Source organism: Castanea sativa, chromosome 3 (assembly GCF_040712315.1).
Source record: "Castanea sativa cultivar Marrone di Chiusa Pesio chromosome 3, ASM4071231v1".
Classification (NCBI taxonomy): Eukaryota; Viridiplantae; Streptophyta; class Magnoliopsida; order Fagales; family Fagaceae; genus Castanea; species Castanea sativa.
Window position 1 is genome coordinate 20,595,483 of NC_134015.1, and position 19,751 is coordinate 20,615,233.

Here is a 19,751-nt window from a genome sequence, read left to right on the forward strand (position 1 = left end):
CACCTTGCATTGTTCAAACAAAGACGGTGATGTACTTGAGAACTCCAGTAACAACTGTATTAACTCAGGACAATCTTTGTACGGAATACGCCCATCCTTTAATTCTTCAACGTATATTTTATAAATGTTTGGAGACTGAAAAAATAAATTTATAAAATGGTATTAAATTTTGAAGGTACCAGCAGGACAATCTTCTCTACAATCAGTGAAGGTTACACGAGCAAAACCTGAGAAAACAAATTAAAAAAAGTTTGCTTGCAAGCCCTTCGCTCACGGAAAGATCTTTGTACAACAATATGAAGTAAAGATGCTTGCGTTGCAGCTACTCTACACAATGCATTCTTTGAAACTGTGGCAAACTGACTCCTGCTTAAGAGAAGGCATGACCATCTGAGAAGTCTGTAGCAACCTACATGGGATTGGACCTTCAATTGCCTCTCCATTACTTGGACAAGTGCTGCCGCAAAATTCTTCATGAACAATACATCACCCAAAGCTTTTGCAATCAGATCATCAACAGCATTCCTTGATCCACGATCATCATAAATTGACAAGGTTCTAAATATTATATCTACCAAAAGTGATGCAAGCTCTGTACACATTGCTGCAATTTCAGAATTACAACAGGTTAGGACAAGAATATGTATGAAGGACTTCATACGTATCAAAAGGGGAAAAAATGAATGACTTCATTCATAGCAAAAATAGAACATGCAAGAATATGTATGAATGATTTTAGTAGCAGCAAAGCACCTATCAAAAGGAAAATTGAATGACTTTGTTCATAGCAAAACAGACACCAAAAGGAAAAAAAATGAATGACTGCATTCATAAAAACTAACCATACACACACATACACACAGATAAAATATGTATGAATGACTTTATTTTTTGCACCTATCATAAACAAATAGACAAAAAAAAAAAAAAGGAATGACTTCTTACAGAGCAAAAACGAAACACACACACACCCAAAGAAAAGCTCAACATAGTCACACCATTGCTTTCGCTTGTAAGTCATCATGGTGTTTACAGGAAAAAATATTCTTATAAAATAGTAACGGAGAACTGAATTTTCCTCTTTCTTGCTGGGATAAAATCACAATTAGGAATCATCCTGAGAATGCTAAAAAAGGAAATGCAAATCATTCACACTCCCTCCTTGTCAATACTTTAGAAAAACTTCACATCAAATTCTGCCATGGACAGAACTAACACTTTACTAACATGAATACAGGGTATTTTACACAAACTCCCAAATGTCCAGACACTTGAAATGGACATAAACATCTGTTTTTTATGCTGTAATTTTAAACCTATACGGTTAGGCTTTCCTAAGTTTGATCATCTATTTCTATGCACGAAAACCACAGATGGTAAAACATTAAGTTGCGAATGTATTCTCTCGTCGCTAACTACTTCATACAATCCATAACGTATTATTTGACACTTAAGCCTCGAAAAAGGTAAAGGCATAACCTAATCATCGGGTTATTCACTAATTAATAAAAACTTTTTCGGTTTAATAGCTAAGCAAATTATTCTCCTCTCTCTCTCACTCTCTCTCACTTTCTTGTCATAATATTATCTAATTTAAATTGAAATAACTAAGAATTTAATACATAACACTGACCAATTCAATAAAAAAACAAATAATATCACACAAATAAATAATGCACGTAGAAGAATCGAAGGCCTATCCAGAACACCATTTTGAGGACAAAGCGTGGTTCGAACAGACACAGTGCGTTTCTTTCTTCACTAAGTTCCATGATGGAGTTATGTTTAGAAAAAAAAAAAAGTTGGAATACTATCTTTCTATATCACTGATACCCACAAAAATAGTGCACTTGCAAGTGAAATATCTTTAGACCCATTAGCCCTGTGAGCAATATTTGAAATGGGTATTTAGGCAAAGTTGCGTCAGATATAAAGAATCGGGAATCCATGGCTTTTGTGCAACATGACCCCATGTCAATCGGGAAGTCTCAGATGTATTACCCATGGATTCCACTTTTAGCATTTCATAGAATTTGAATTCGGCAACAAGGTTTTTTGGAGTCAAGTGACGAACCTGAATTGTCAAGAACCGGTGGGAGTTCATGGCGGAAGATCCGGACCCGGGTCTTGGTGGACTGGGTGGATACTAACCCGGCAATGGAAACGAGAGAATCCAAAGAATTCTCCGCCATTGGGGATCCGAATTGAGGATCCGAGTGAGAGGGCGCGAAAGAGAGGTTGGGGTTGAGTTCAGTGGCGGTGAGGGTTGGTTTTGGTTTTGGTTTTTTTTTTTTTTTGGTTAGGGTTTTAGGGGAGGAGGTGCTGCTGTGCTGAGACTCACTCTGACAAAGAGAAGACACGTATGGAAAATGATTTATATACTGTGGAAATTGAAATGCAAATGCAAATGGAAGAGGAAGTGTAGTGGACGCCTGTCCGGCTATGGCTATGGGCTCTCTCATGGTTTTGTATATTCGCAGCCCACGTGAGTCAAGGTCCAGCCCGTCTTGCTTTGTAATGAGGGGGCTTTGATAACAAGGTAAAAATGATAAAAGAAATGGAAGGGACAATGGTGAGAGTGTTAAGAAAGAGAAATAGCACATGTGTTTTGCTATAAGTTGTATTAAACCCATTTGGATGATATGTGTCAAGTTTCCATTTGAATGAATTTAGTACAATTGAACGCTAAACTTAATCCAAGTTTTTCGCTATAAGTAGCATATCTTTAAGAGATACTATTAAAGTGTATATAAATATAATATCCAAGTCTTTTGCGTTAAGTAGCATATTTTTAAGAAATACTATTAAATTATATATTTTGTTTATATATAAATATATTATCCAAAGTATTTTGTTGTAAATAGCATATCTTTTAGAAATACTATTAAATTATATATAAACATGCTATGATAAGTCTTTAACAGTATGTTTTATATATATCGCTCAAGGTGGAGTGGCTTAAGACACGACGTCACGAGCAAAAACCTATTCTAATTTCTAAAACTATCACCTTTCCAAAACAAGAAAAAAGCATGCGGGTAGAGTGAGAGTGAGACATGCTATTCAAGTGGAATGAGAATTTTTATCATCCATATTAATGACAAATTATACTCTCTTATAAATTCACTCATCAATTTGTAAGACCAACTCAACCATATAGACAACTTAGGCAATGGCCTAAAGGCCACAAATAAAAGACAACATTTCCTGTTAACTAATATAATATATTATATTTATTTATCTTAACATTTTAATTAAGGTTGTTTCACCCCATAAAAAACTAAGGCCCTTAAGGCCTTAATTTTTGCATACCTTGATCCACTACCATCCAGATAGCATTTCTTGCTACAATTTGGGCTACAAATGATGTCCCCTTTCTTGTACCCTTGAGTCCACGAGTTCTAGCTCAGAACCAAGAAATTACTCAACCTTGTACATCTATAACAGTCATAATGGTATAGTTGAAACTTGCTTGAACATGAATAACCCCTTTTGGTATTTTATGCACACTCCTACCTGGACCAATACCCCCATTCTTACTTGAACCAATTATGAGAAATATTATATCCATAACATTTTTACTGATAAATCCTAAATGGCAAATTGTTATAGATTGTTGTTAGTAGACCAAAAAAAAAAAAATTAAGTTAAGTGGTATATTTAAATTAGAACCAATAATAATTTACCACCTATGATTTATTGTGAAAGTGTAAAAGTAGCACTTCTCACCAATTATTGGTGGAAGTTTTGCTCTCTATTAGACAATAGAATTAAATGTCTATTAAAAAGGCCTTCATTGTATCCAAAAACATAGAAGGTGAAGAAAGAAAATTAAAATAAGACAAAACACTCATAACAAAATTAAAATATGAATTAATTGCAAACAAATCCATAAATAAAATATAACGTTCATCTCTTGAAATCGGCCAAAAAAGAGACTATATATCTCTAATAACAAGACAAAAAAACAAAAACATTCTCTCTATCTCTCCATCTTAATTCCTGGAGAAATTAAATCCCAATTTTGTTTTTGCTCACTGCTCACCTTACTGTTCTTTATCTTGATCCTTTTCTTTAAGTTATCTTTGTAGTAGCTGCTCCTCAATGGATGATTCAGTGTAGGTGGATCGTGTATGAGCTAGCCTTGCCATTTTTGTTACAATTTTTAGATAATATATTAAATTACTTTTGACTTTTCCCATTTGTACCGGTCCTTTTTTCTTTTTTTTTAATAATAAGATACAATTGATCTTTTTTATTCTAAGTAAGAGCATCCACACCAGCTCATTTATTTTACATATCTATTTTTATACTAAAAACTTACTTTTTCTATTTTACACATTCATTTTTACAAAACACCCACATCAGTTCATCTATTCTAACCTATCTTTTAATTAAATAATCAACTTTATCAAATTTTTTATTATTTCTCTTTTAACTACCACTATACATACGCGCCCTCATTCTCTCTCCACCCATTCTGAAATTGCTGTCTCTTTGTCTCTCTCTCTCCCTCTGTACATATTTTCCAGATCACCTCTCCGACCCGAGCTCCGACCAACGATCCACCACAGCACAGCTCCGAGCCACGAGCTCCGATCCGACGATCCACCACAGCTCCGAGCCACGAGCTCCGATCCACCATCCACACTCTGATCCGAGCTCCGATCCACCATCCACAGCTCCAACCCACGATCCACACTCCAATCCACCATCAACACTCCGATCCGAGCTCCGATCCACCATCCACGATCCACGAGCTCCGTGTTTATGTATCTCTGTCTTTTTTTTTTTTTTGAGCAAGTGTATCTGTGTGGATGTGTTTGTGCGTGGGTGTGTTTTTATGCATATGAGGAAAAAGAAGAAGATGAGCAGTTAACTGGGAGAAGAGAGAGAAAAAAACGAGCGAACTGAAAATTATTTAAAAATTGGATAAACGAGCTACAATAACCGTGTTTATTTACACGGTTACTGTAGCTCATGGATGGATTTCCAAATTTTTAAACATTTTTACACCCACTGATGTGGGTGTTTTTTTGCTCAAAATGTGTAAAATTGATAGTTTTTTCTGTTTTACAAGTTTTTACATGAGCTGGTGTGGATGCTCTAAGCTATTTAATTTGTATATTTTTTTGCCTATGTTCTCATAAGTTTTTTGTCTAATGATAAATATCTTAATCAAATCTAAATATCTGTGTGAAAAAATTAATTAATAATTTTGTACTAATCAAGTAAGTAAAAATGTATTTTAAATAAAAAAAATTAAGTAAAGATAATTTAATTAATATTTAAATATTAAAAAAATATTTCATTTTTTTCCGTAGTCCCCGCAATTTTTTGAGCTAGCCCCGAAGCTTGATTTTGCTAATTTATATTGAATTATTAATGATTGTTAGAATTCCTTATATTTTGTCATCTCACTTTCAATTTAGACAGTTATTTATATTTCACACTGCATTATATTTCACAATGCATTATCAATATGTTGCTCTAGCCAATTTCAAAATAAATACATTCTCCTTTTCTTTTTTGCCGTCCAAAGCTATCTACATGACCGCTTAACTCCTTGCAGGTCTCTCTTTAAGGGTCAGTTTGATTGGGAGTGAAAAATGAGAAAAAAAGAATAGAATAACAGAAAAGATTTTAGTTTTCTCTCATAATATTTGGTTGGAGGTAAAAAAGTGGAGAGACAAAAAAAATTATTTAGTTAAGAAGAAAAATGAGATGAAGGAAAATGTATTTTATATATAATTTAGGGTCTGATTGGGATCCGTTTATTTTGTTAAAACTGAAAATTTTTTGTTGAAAGTATGTAGATAAAGGTAAAAGTTAGCTAAAATAGTACAATGGGGCCCATGAATAGTATCAAAAAATGCAATAAGAACCATAAATAGTAGTAAAAATAAGCTGAATAATAAAATAAGTTGGCAAAAATAATACATTCCAAACGAACACTTAATCTCACACCCTTATTAGATTAAAAAAAAGTATCATGTTATATTTTTATTAAAAATTGTGTATGGATAGAAACTTCATTAAAAAAAAGGTACAAAAGCCCAAAATATATAAAGAAATGCTTGACAAAAAAATAAAATATATAAAGAAATGCTTGACAAAAAAATTGATGAGGAAAAAAAAAAGAACAACAAACCAAAACAGATAACAAAAAATACAAGGATTTGAAGAACATGAAAAATAAGAAGAGACGAGAGAAAAAGACAAAATGAAAGAAGATGGCAAAAGCAAAAAAGAAAGAAAAGAGCGTTGCAAGAGGGTATTTTTATCCAAAAATGCACTGAGTTTTCTCTTTGATTTGGAGGAGGTGGTATCTCATGTGCCCTGTGGGTCCTGCTTATCAATGAGACAAATGTCTCATTCGCCAGGTGCAAAAAGGATTTTTCTGATTGGAGAGGTTGCATTCTAGCGAGCTTATGGAGAAAATACCTAAACGTCACCAAAATCTCTCCAATTTTCCACCTCAACCAAACTCTTTTCTCTACTTCATTTTCTATCTTCCATGTTTCCACCTCAACCAAACACATTGCCATCTAATTTGTAGGTTATCATGTTGATGCATGTCTATAAATTTTAGTGTTATATAATGTATTGAGAATCCTATTTTTATACCAAGAGACATATAACTCAGTGATATAGCCTACTCTTATCTATTAGGGAAACTAGAGTTCAAATATCTTATACCTTATTGTTGTAATTATCAAATAGAAATCCTATTTTGACATAATTTTGATGTTATAATTTTTTTCATTAGTGTTAGATTAAATGAATAAATTCATAATATCCTAATAATTTAAAATTTTGAAAGAATCAGTAATTTTACATGGGATTTTGAACAAAAGGTCATGGGTTCAATCATTTGTCACTACCTCACCTCATGTTTAAATTTTCACGTGTTAGGCCTTCATTCAATGGCAACTTAGGTGATCCACACATGAAGAAAAAATAAAAATTCACAATCTTCTAATAGCTTGATTTTTTTGGATAATCGATAATTTGACAAGTTATGTGGTATATATATTATAGGCGGAAATACCTTTTTGATCGCTACATTTTGACCCTATTCCCATTTTAATCCCTACTTTTTGATTTTATCATATTTAGTCCCTAAAATAAAAAAGCAAACTTGTTTTGGTCCCTGTCATCATCTCACTAACGGAAATAGTCTATGTGACAAACGGAGTACACTGTTGGCACACAATGTTAACATGACTATTGTAATACTAATAAATTTTTTTATTTATCATTTTAAAGATGCCAGGTCATCTTTTAAATATAAAAAAAATAATTTATCAATTTTAACCAAAAACTAAAATAAAAACCAAAAATCATATAAATTGAGATCTAGCTTTATCTTGAAGAAGAACAGACAAGAACACAAACCTAGAAATTTTAAAAATCAAAAACATCTGGTTAGTTATCTTTAAAAAAAATTAACTTCAAGATAAAATTGATAAAGCTAGATGTTTTTGGGTTACTTTCTTTATAAAACTAATGTGATTTTTTTTTAAGCTTTTTTTTTTCTCCTTCATTTTGAACATTTGAGTTACTTTCTATATTTATTCCAACAATACTTTATTTCCTTAATAAAATATTTATAATAAAAAAAGTTATGTAATAAGTGTAAGTGAGTAAATTTATACAACCTCTATTTTTAACCTCTCTACTTTTTCACTCTCCAACCAAACACAAATGAGGAAAACTAAAATCTCTTTTATCCTCCCACTTTTCCATTCCCTCCCATATTTTCTATTCTCTTACTTTTCCATCTCCCCAAATAGACAGGCTCTAAAGCAAAACTAAAATTTCTTATATCCCTCCACTTTTTAATAACCTTTATATTTTCTATCCTCCGATCAAACTAACCCTTAGGACTTATTTGGTTAGAGGAAAAATAGAAGGGATAGAAACTAGAGAAGAGAAAATAACTTTTGGAGTTGTTTGATAAGGGTCGATAATAGGAGCGATTTTGATGGAGCCTATGTATTTTCTCCCCAAGCCCACCAAAAACAAATCTCTCCAAATTTGAGAGAAAAAACTATTGAAAACTTGGTTGTTGGGTTTAGTCGATTGCTTTTACGAAATTAAGCCTCAATTAATAACTTTCGCCTACCACATCCAACCAATTCTTTATCACTTTCAACTAACCAAGTACAACACACTTCTACTATTTTGAGTATTTTCTTCTCTTTTTTACCCTTCCAACCAAACACACTAAGAGAAAATTAAAATATCTTCTATCCCCCACTTTTACATCCCTATAAACACCGCAATTTATACCCCTTACGACTCGGGCCTCCGTTCCCCAATGATGTCCAAATTCCAAGGCCCAAGGTTGGTTTAGAGCCCAATCAGATGTTAAATTGACTTGGGAGGTGTTGAAATGGAAAATATAACTTTTAATGAACAAAAATCTATTTTTGGAAAATGAAAGCCAAAGAAAACCCACAATTTGCATACGCAGGCACAAACCTGAGTACACAGGCCACACACTGCACACAAGCACAAGTCTGCGTACACAGCTAGGGTTTCATAGATATAAAAAATGCAAGTTTTTTGCATTAAAAACTGAGGTTTGGAATGAATACCACATCATTTGAGAGTCATTCCAAACCCCTATTTTTCAACTATATAAAGCCTTACATGGTACCTTTTCAGGGCACAGAAAGTCCTAAGGGAAAACATAAGATTTACTAGAAATAGTGAATCAAAGAGGGAGTTCTTCACAAAACATCATAAAGTCAATTTTATTTGATTGGGGCATTTTCTAGCCTTGATCTTTTGAGATTAAGATTACTAATCATGTATCTATTGATTTTTGAATAGATTGACTGAGGGGAACGGTCAAAATCAAGCTTGAAAATTTCTTTTTTTGAGGTATTCTTTTAAAATTTTATTTTTCCATTTCTGCCTTTTATCTATTTTTAATATGATTTTTTTGTTTAGTTTATGTTTATATATGTTTGTTTAGGTTAGTTTTAGGCTTTCTTTATGTTCTTTAGCATGTTAGGATGTTAGATTTATCGTTTGGTGATTTGTTCTGTTTTTCTATGTTGTTAAAGTTTCTGGGCTGGTTTCCACGTACGCATAATCCTTTCTGCATACTCAGGCTTGATTATGCGTATATAGGCTTGTTCATGCGTACGCATGATCCTGCCTAGAAACCCTAGCTCTTCTGTTTTGTTCTTTATCTTATAAAATGTGCTTTTGTTTTAAATTCTTTTTCACATGTTTATAGTCTTGAGTCTCTGTTTCACATGTTTATTGTTTGTTTACATGTTTAAATTAGGTTTTTCTCTACCTTTCTTGTCTTAATGCCGTGTACATTCATTCGCATGCCCATTCATTGATGTCATAGGTGTTGTGATGCAAGGAGGTAAGTAAAGGTAACTTATGCATTCATATGCGCACGCATATTTGTTTGATAACATGTTTTGATGATGAGCATGAATGTGTTTGATGATTTTCTTGTTCCTAATGTGATCATTTAATGTTTACATGTTGCTGCCTTGGATAAGATATATGATATGATGCTAGATGAATGTTAGGGGGGGTGTTCTAACATGTTAGATTAAGGTTTTCTCTTTCTTTCTTTCTTGTCTAAGTACCATGAGCACGCATTCACTTGTTCATACATTGATGCGGTAAGGTAAGTGAAGGTAAGTCATGCATTCATATATACATGCACATTGTTTGATAACATGGTTTGATGATGAGTATGAATATGTTTGGTTGGATAATATGTTCTTGATGTTCTTGATGCTCCAATATAATCTTTTAATGTTGCCATGTTTATGTTGCTGCCTTAAAATGATGTATAAATGCTTACAAGCCTTGGATGTGATATAATGACATGATGAATGCTAAGTTGATGAGATGTCATGATAGATGTATGCTAGGGTTTGTGATAAGATGTCATGATAGATGTATGCTAGGGTTTGTGATGAGATGATTGTCATGATAAATGTATGTTAGGTTTGCTTGATGAGCATGATTAGATGTATGGTTAGGGTTTGGGATGAATGATGTCATGTTGTATGCTTAGATGTATGCTAGTATGTGTGTGAGTTAGAATATAAGAATTGAACATGCTTTTAATAAGGTTAAGATATAAGACACAATGAGAGGAGGCCAACATTAGGGTTATGCAACTTTGGGTGCCTAACACCTTCACAAAACCGTGCTTAAACTCCAAACCCATACTCTGGTAGTAAGATCAATGATCCTTCCTTGAAAGGGCGCTATATTCATGGTTCTTAGACCATATAACTAGGTGGCAACTCCGACACTTTCCGTTGTGTCCACAATCCTCTCCCAATTTTCTATTTTTTCACTTTTCCACCACTCAAACTAAAAGAACCCCTAAAGTTCTCATAAAAAAATATCCATATATTTTTTTTGGTTATGTTGGAAGTTAATTAGAATCTTGTCTCAATGGTTATTTGTAGCAATAAAAGAATTTTTTTTTTTTATAAAAAAGCATATATATTTTGTGTCATGTTTCATATAAATTAGTTTACTCCTTATATTAGGTTTATGATAGTAACGTTTATGATATATATATATATATATATTTATTTTGTGATAATTTGTTAGTTCCAATGGGGTTAAAAAGGAGGGGCGATTTGAACCTTACATGCCTTACAAGTTGTCGGGTTAGGTTTTGCAACAAAAGCCAAGATTGTAGAATGAGCCCAAATCCCCCCTTGGGTTCATTAAATTCATCTCTTATTGGAAAGTCAAGCCCAAAATTTGCAATGTGTAATACATAAATGCTAATGGTGCTTTGTGGAAAGTCAAGCCCAAAATCTATGATTTGGTGTATTATGTTTTACGCTTAGGAGAGGGTTTGGTTGCTTTTTACATGATTTTGGAAAAAAAGTTGCTTCCTCTACGTGGCTATTATTTATGATCTTTGCAAGCCTTTGGAAAACTACATTTGGGTGGCTGAGTGGGCTAGTCTATTTAGGTTTTTAGAGTCAGTCATGCTTTGGTGTGGAAAATGGAGTTGGACAAAAAATTTGGGGCATAGTCAACCAGAGCATGGAACTAATTCTAAGGTGGAAATTTTGGGTACTAGACCTCCTTCATGGGCCCTAAGTGCCCCCAACGTCCCTAGCCCGCTTTATGGCACGTATGGACAAGGCTCATGTAAAGGGTCCAATAGGAACTAACCCAAACCTACTGAACCATTCTTACTCAATTTCCTAGCTGTTTGCATGGGCTTGGGCCATGCAAAAAAGCAAAATATAACTGATAAGATACATTGATTAGATCCGCTAAGCAATTGAGCTTAGCTGTTTTGTTGAACCATAAAATTTGTGCGAAAATAACTATTAACATTAGCCCCCCTCGCACGAGTAGCGCTTGCACATGTGTGTGAGCTTTACAGAATTTTTGCAAGCTCTAAATAATTGTTAGATCATAGTATGGGCCCACATTTGCTGACAACATGATCCATTAAATCTTCATATATTGCATGGACTAGTACATTGACTATGTGTTTTTCTTATACTCTTCTTTTTCATCTTTTGTTGTTACTACCATCATTATTATTGTCTTATACACATACATTTCTCTCACACACACACTCTCTCTCTCTCTCTCTCTCTCTCTCTCTCTCTCTCTTTCTTTTAAATTTTGGTCCACGCCTTTTCCTTTTGTCTTCACTTTACTTATTTTCTTTAAATAAAGAACGTGTCAAAGTCAGACCCTTATAAAAGAGGGGTCTTCCACACCACTTGTTTGTACCTACCAAGGTTAGGCTCATATTAGAAAGAGAAACACAAACTTCTCACTTCCTTGTCTTTACTCATTTCTCTTTTCCACTGAACTGTGTCTCCACTTCGCTGTTTTGGACACTTCCATTCAATTTTTCCATCACCATGATTTGATTTTTTTTTTCTAGTATTCTCTTCTCCTTCTACCATACGATCAAAGCCAAATGGGTTCAAAACAGTCACACTCCAAGGGCAGCAGTAAGAGTTTGAAATGATCAAGGACCAAGGATAATGGTGGTTCTTCCCCGTCGTCTGATGGGTCAGCGATTGACGATTTGTCGCTGAGACCGCTTTACAATCCACGGGTCACGACAACTTCGCCCTTCCCATTCCTGTTGCCACTTGATCCCATGACTCCAAATGAGGAAAAAATGGAAATTAAGTCTGACATTGTGGATTTAGATGAGTTTAATCTTCTGCCACTGGATGGTGTGATAGAGCTCTGACTTCGCCGCCAAGAGGTACTTCCAATTCCTATCATTTTTAGTATGGCATGTGGTCACTCTATTGATTGGGACCATTGGATTGATAAGGAATTGCAAGATGTCGAATTTTTGAATTTATTGATGCAGTCTCAAATTTACAGCAGTGTGTTGGTGTCCCGTGGTCTGAACATGAAAAAGATATTGCTGGGTTGCAACGTTTAGTTCGTAGGTGAAACCCAGCAACCCACACATTCTTTTTCGCTTGTGGTAAGGCTATTGTCACTTTAGAGGATGTAGAGAAATTTTGTTGTTGCCATTGGTGGTTTGCAATCGGCCATGACCAATTGTGTTAGTTGAAGGAAGTGAGGATATCATTGAACAACTGTACAAGGGTTATGGTGGCCGCGATGCTCCTCCATGTAATAAACATTCTCGATTTGCTGCATGGATACGATATTTTGAAAATTTTGAGGGAACCCTTGTTCGCCGCGCTACTTTTTTGGTTTATTGGTTAAGTCATTATGTGTTAACTAAGTCACCCCTTGATAACGTAAAAGCATACTTGTTTCCTTTGGCTGTACTACTAGCTTGTGGCGAGTATTTCGTTGTGGGTGCCATGTGTTTAAGTAACTTGTATAGCCATTTGGATGCTCTTCATACTTCCAAAATGAAGGGATCATCTTATTACACCGTGGTAACCCATTTGAACTCAGCATTACTGCAAGTTTGGGTGTGGGAATGTGCCCTCCCTCTTGTAGCATATGCTCATTCCATCACAGTTGTTCGCAAGTGCTATCCACCAAGTCCTAAGAACAACTAGCTTGAGTTTTTACAAAAATTCCATGAAGCTCCTCCCATCATTCTTAAGTGAATAAGAGTTAAATCTCCCTCATTATCTTGGGCTAAGTTAATGGATAGGGAGGCTGACTTTATCTGGCATCCATATGTTAACATTGCCGATGGTTTTTCATTAGCGCCATTGGATGAAGATGTTGAATGTGATATGAGTGCATTTAGTTCTTTGTTGGCTCGTACTACACTTTGGTTATTTCCTTGTGGTCCTTCAAGTTCTTTGGCACAATACAACCCACACAAAGTTAGAAGCCAGTTTGGGTATGACTAGGGTGTGCAGAGCGAGAACCCAGTGGTCCTTGATCATGACCATTCTGTGACTCCATTCGTTCTGCAAACCGGGTATTTTCGTTTGAACAAGACACCTCCACTAGCAATGGTTCTTGACAACCCGAGAGTTGAGGTTCTTACACAAAGGGCTTGTCAATATTAGAAAGAAATAGCCGTTAGGTTCAATGATTACGCAGTGTTGGTGGGAATGAATGCATTTTTCCTCTCCCTCCTTTGGTACCAATTAATAGGTCATGCCATTCGAAATTTAGCCGTGGCTTGATTGCCTATTTTACAAAAGAGAAAACAAGTTTTATGGCTTGGCATGCTGAGGTAGGACCTTAGATGGCATACGCAGGTGAAGTTCTTGAATCTTGGAAAAAAGATGACCCCATGGCTAAAGCTCACGTCCTTGTCCCATCAGTGCATGGTGAGACCTTGAATGCTAAGCCCCCAGTCAAAAAGAAAAAACCAGAAACTCTTGTCATCACCTTTGTCCTTCCCCCCCCCCCTTACCTAAAAATTTCGCTCCTTAGTAGCTATAGGCTCAAGGGTTTTACCACGCACAGTGTTGGCCTTTTATGCCATGAAGGATGATGCTCTTGCTCCCCTAAATTTTGTTCTCACAACACACACCATGCCTGGACCTGAGGTTTCTGACAACCAGGTTCGCCCCTTGTCTTTTCTTTTTCATTATTATTATTATTATTATTATTATTATTATTATTTTTAACTGTCACTCAATTGCACTAACATTACCTCCCTTGCTTCCCCCTTTTTTCTTTTTTAGGTTCCTTATTCTCCTGTGGTCTCTAAAGGAAGAGTGAACATCCTAGATGCGTTTGAAGATGACTTGTCCGATGATTGTGAGAATGTTGCGGTACCTATTACTGCTGCCTCTCCCTTCATTACCATAGAGCAAAGGTCTTCAGTTGACATCGGCAGTGAGATGCCCTCGATCAGTTATTTCCTTCGCTTGTTTCCATTCCACCCCTTTTTCTTTTCTTTTTTGAAAAGGGATCACCACTCTCATATTTTAGGACACTCTACCTACTAAGGAAAGCTGCAATGGCACAAGTGAAAGTTTAGCTGGAACCATAGTGAGCTTCAAAATAAAACGTCCCTTCCCTCTCTTTCATGTCTTTAAAATTATAGCTTTATGTTTCTACCTTATAGAATGTACCATGTGACTTCTGCGTGTTGGGGAATTTGGATGTGAGCGAAGGCGTCGACGTTGTTGGGCCATGACTAATACAGAACTTGTGATCGCGGAAACCTCAGTGAGTGCTTTAATGCCTCAAGAGGTGTGAACATTCCTATATATATATATATATATATATATATATATATGTATGTATGTATGTATGTATGTATGGATTTCTTTTAGCTCATACATACATTTTAACCGATCTTTCTGCTGTTTACCTACAGATTCAGGTTACCCTTGGAATGGACATTGAGACACTAGTTGATGTCACCATCGACCATCGTACTAGAATCCCAAGTTGAGCCCATGCCCACATGTCTTGACTCCTTAATTCTCAATTCTATTAGGGAAAATATTGAAGCTTTCTTGGACAGATTCGAACAAGACAGAAATAATAAGCGTCAGGCTTCCCATTTTTACAACTTCGTAGGCCGAAGCACTCCCATCCATTGGTTCTCAGTCCCTTCAGAGAGCATTCCATTGTTGGAACATCTATGAACCAGGCACAATGATTTCATCGTGCAGTTGACAGTTGGTTCAGTTGTCGGGAACCCTTTATTAAGGATCTTGGTTGCAGTGCTTATGGATATACAAGAAACTCAGATGACTGCCTTGATTGAAGAGTGATTGTTTGAGTGGAGGGATGCTGTGAGAGACTTACATAAGATTGGTTTAGAAGTTTCCTTTATTCTCCGTTATCTTCAAGATGTTGCCACATTGTGGTTTCGTAGAGACATAAAGACTCGATTAGCATCTGTTTTACGTCGGATATCCGAATTGGAAGCGAAGCTTGCAATATTGAAGTCAAAGATGATCTAGTTGCAAAGAGGTGTTTTAGATGTCATCATCTTGGGTAACAATGCCATTCACGGCCTGCTATGAGCTTCCTTTGTTCCCTTATTATATGTATTTTATTTTTAATGGCGTAGATGTATCTTGTAGGGAAAATGCCTGGACATTGTTTGGCTCTTATGTCCCTATGTCCTCTTTTGTTTTAGGTTGTGTACATGTACTAGACAACCCTTTTTGGTTTTGGATTTGGAATTTCACCCAAATTGACCTATCATGTTTAATGAGATCCAAATTTTGTATCTAAACGTATTATATGCAAAACATATTATCAAACGCATTTTCGCGCTTAGCTTTGAAAGGTTGTTCATGCTTGATGGGTGTGTATAAATCTATTTTAACACCCAATTTAAAAAGGTTTTGTACCTTCCTTTAAGTCACGTGCGTGCTTAGATTGTGAGATCATGTATGTTGGTAGGTTATGTATTGCTATTTAGAAGTAAGTCATGATTGGTTGGGTAGTTGGCTTATCCTCGTTCCACCCTTCAAGGAAATGCCCATAAGCATGGTGCTTGACTCGTACCCTTATTATCTGTGTGCATTATTTTCGCATCCTATTTGTGAGTATAATTTGCAGTATAATTTGCGTCCACAGATAGTGGCTCATATATCGTGACGTTTGGCTTGCCATTTGGTAGTTGGCTCCCTTATACAGTGTGCAAGGCCACCACGCTACCGTTTTCTGATATCCTAGATGTGTGGATCGTATTTTTGTGCATCACAGATCATGCCAGTTTGCCATTTTCTAAGAGGATGACTTTGTTTTGCCTATATTTGTAGTTAGATAGTACACCTACCATCCTTACTTGTGGTGGGCTGTGGCATAACCTATATCCTCACACATAACAGCTTTATTGGAGTATCAACTAGCCATCACTTAATAAATGTGTTGTGTGTTAGTTTGTAGTGTCTAAGTGCGTGACATGAGCTTTTCACTCATAATCCCACTTGCTATTTTGCTAGGCTTTAGGTATTAACGTGCGTCATCATACTCTTTTTTTCTTGGTTGGTTCCCTTACTACTTTGTAAGGCATACCTTTGAGCAAATATCAGGTTCCCTCTTGCAAATGAGGGTTTTGTCTTAGCATTACTTCATTGACTTTCTTATCGCTTTGTAAGGCTTGTCATTGAAGGGGTACCTATCTAACTTTCCGTACCTTCTTGAGAGCATAGTGGTCTAACATGTAGGGGTCTTACCTTGATGGTGTTTCATGGGCTCCCTTATGGTCTCGTAAGGTTTTTCGTTTGAACAAAAATGATTCATGCACTCTAGAGGCATGTGCATGTGTCTACACACACACACACACACACACACACACACACACACACACACACACACATACACACACACATATAATTTCTTTTAGAAAAATGATGAAAGCAAAACAAGAATGTAATAATGCCTTCTTCTTTTTTCTGCAAAAGTGGGCATTCTCATTAATTCGTTATGCTCATACATCATGTCCCCCAAAAGAAAGTGCAAGATAACAAACTAAAATGCAAATCACATGGCGAATGACGCCCAACCACAAAAGTGAGATGGTGTTCCTTGCCTTAAAGGAAATAGAAAAAGACACACGCCGTGTGATACCTACGTTTCCAAAATAAATTGGAACTTCTTGACTTCACTAAGAGTGATAAAGCTTAAGCCACCTGCCATTGATGGGATTTGTCATGGCGGACTCGTCTATGCTGTAAAGGAGATAATACCCATTTCCATGAGCTTCTTTCACAATGTATGGGCTTTCCCAATATGGTGCAAACTTGGAAGGGGCTGCTATATTCCTTCTCACATAATCGGTTGCTCTAAGAACGAGTTGGCCTTCCACAAAGATTCTTTCATGCACATTCTACTCATACATGTTGCTCATTCGCTGTTAGTATCATAGCACCCTCTTATGTGCGATGTCACGTGTTCCATCCATAGTTTCTAAGTCCACCCTATGTGCCTCATTGCACATATATGCATCCATTTCAAGTTCTTGGCCCTGCAATGTGCGGCTTGTTGGCACCATTAATTCCACTGGTGAGATGATCTTAGTTCCATATACCGAAGAAAATGGCAAAAAGCCAGTGGCCGTTTTGGTGGAGCTTCTATAAGCCCAAAGTGTATCAAGAAGATGCATATTCCAACCTCCAACGTAGTCAAACACCATTTTACTAAGAATTCCCAACAAGACCTTATTGGTTGCTTTTGCTTGTCCGTTCCCTTGAGGGTTGTAAGGGGTAGACCTTCGATGCTTGATTTTGTAATACTTAGTGATTGTTCGAACTTCTTTGTTTATAAACGGAGTACCATTTTTGCTCATAATTTTGTATGGAATTCCAAAATGGTAGAGGATATGTTCTTTGATAAAATTGGCCTTAGCCGCTCCTATTGCTCTCTTGAGTGGAATAGTTTCCACCCACTTTGTAAAATATTCAATGGCAACAAGGATCCAAATGTAACTATTTTATGGCAGATGGACGGGGCCAATAAGATCAAGACCCTAGGTGTGGAAAGGCCATAGTGTGCTTATGTTTTGTAAGCTCATGGGGTGGGTATGTATAAGGTCTACATGCATTTGACAGGTGTGGCAACATTTAACAAACTCAGTCGTGTCCTTCTTCATTGAAGGCCAATAATACCCTACTAATAAAAGTCGTTTGCGGAGTTTCTTTCCTCCTTGATGCTCTCCATACTTACCACCATGTACTTCTCTCATTATAGCTTGCGATTCTGCGAGGCCCAAATATCTTAGTGGCTCACCATTGTATCCTTTAAGAAACAAGATCCCTCATTCAACAAAGTAGCGCTCGGCCAACTTCTTAAGATAAAAAACTTGTTTCCTGTCAATAGGTAGGATTCCTTCCAAGATGAATTCCAAAAATGGAGTTCTTCAATCAGCTATTTAAAACATAGCATATGGCTCTACCTTATTGAACACAAGTTGGCATTTTGGACAATAACTTTGCATTTCGCTTGCTTGGGATTTCATATTTGGCCAAAAATAACCCAAGCATTGGAGGCGTTAATAAGGGGGATTTCATTCTCGGCTTAGCAGGTCCTCTCATGGACGTCACTCAACCTCTTCGTTGCTTTTTCCAAGTTTACACACCTTGCTAACACTCTTCCAGGTAGCCTCTGATAAAGCTCACTAGCAATAAGCATATAGTCTCAGAGCTGTTTAGCATTAATTTCTAGCCCCGGTTCCAATAAGGCATTTCTCAAAGGTGCTCGCCAATCTTCAGCTCATGTGGTCATGTTTTTAAACTCCTCTTGCAAGAGTTACGTAATGGGGATGCTTCTTTTGAGAATGGTGACTTTGGTACTTTCCCTTTCAAACATGATCTTGGACCCGAGCGCGGCTAAGGAATTGACATGGCAGTTGTCCAATCTTTGTGTGTGTTCTTTGGTTAGCTAGTTGAAGTGGTCCTCCAATCTTTGAGCCATTGCTCGATACGAGGAAAAGGAGGGTTCTTTGAGAGAGAAATCACCCCTCGCTTGACTCACTACAAGATTCAAGTCTCCCTGCACCTTATGCCTCTTAATACCCATTTCTCATGCTATTGCTAGGCCAATAAGATATGCTTCATATTCTACTACATTATTAGAACAAAGGAAATCCAACTTGAAAGACATGGATAGGGTTTCATTTTCCTTATTAGCTAAGATAATACCAGTCCCTCCACTGGTGGAAATGGAAGATCCGTCAAATGTCCTCTCTCATAGACATTTATTCACTTCTAGGCATGCCACCTCTGCGACTTCTCCAAGCACTTCATTCATGATTTTTGAGATGTCTTATCCGGAGAATTGGGCTAAAAGTTTCATTATTGCTTGACCCTTAACTGCCCTTGGTATGATGGACATGATATTCGAAGAGTTGGAGTAACCATTGAGCTAGCCTACCCAATAGAACGGGCCTTTGCAAGAGCGTCTTTATTGGGTTGGACTTTGTCATTAGGTGCACCATGTGGGCTAAGAGATAATGTCGCAATTTTTGCGTTGCATATATCAAAGATAGACAAGTGTGTTTAGCTCTTGGATAATAAGTTTCTACATCTCTAAGGGCTCTACTCATGTAGTATATGGGCTGTTCGGTACCATCTTTACCTTCCTATAAGATTAGAGCTCCAACAGCCTTGTCATTTGAGGCAAGATATAGTCGCTGTGGTATGCTCGGTGTTGGCGCCTTAACAGTGGGTAGGCTAGTCATTATCTCTTGTAATTTGTGAAAAGCTAGCTGGTGCTCATTGGTCCATCAAAATTTCATGCCTTTCTTCAATAATGGAGTTAATTAAGCAATTGTTGTTGCTAGCCCTAGTATGAACCTTCGAATGTAAGAGAGCTACCCATTGAAAGACTTCAAT

The 19,751-nt window shown here is 36.4% G+C and overlaps 2 protein-coding genes across 2 annotated transcripts in view; both read right to left on the reverse strand.

Moving 5' to 3' along the window:
* LOC142627727 (protein ILITYHIA) overlaps nucleotides 1-2,341 on the reverse strand; it is a 58,550-nt gene extending 56,209 nt beyond the window's left edge. The window contains exons 1-3 of the mRNA XM_075801592.1: nucleotides 2,075-2,341; nucleotides 228-604; nucleotides 4-135 (exon numbers count right to left, since the gene is read on the reverse strand). Of these exons, the coding sequence (XP_075657707.1) occupies nucleotides 4-135; nucleotides 228-604; nucleotides 2,075-2,192 (627 nt within the window). The 5' untranslated portion in view covers nucleotides 2,193-2,341. The remainder of the gene's footprint in view (nucleotides 1-3; nucleotides 136-227; nucleotides 605-2,074) is intronic.
* Nucleotides 2,342-17,026: 14,685 nt separating this feature from the next.
* Nucleotides 17,027-17,554, reverse strand: LOC142628646 (uncharacterized). Its single transcript, XM_075802698.1, has 2 exons — nucleotides 17,291-17,554; nucleotides 17,027-17,248 (listed from the first exon to the last, which is right to left on the reverse strand). The coding sequence occupies exons 1-2, from the start codon at nucleotides 17,552-17,554 to the stop codon at nucleotides 17,027-17,029; spliced, it is 486 nt and encodes a 161-aa protein (XP_075658813.1).
* Nucleotides 17,555-19,751: the final 2,197 nt, after the last annotated feature.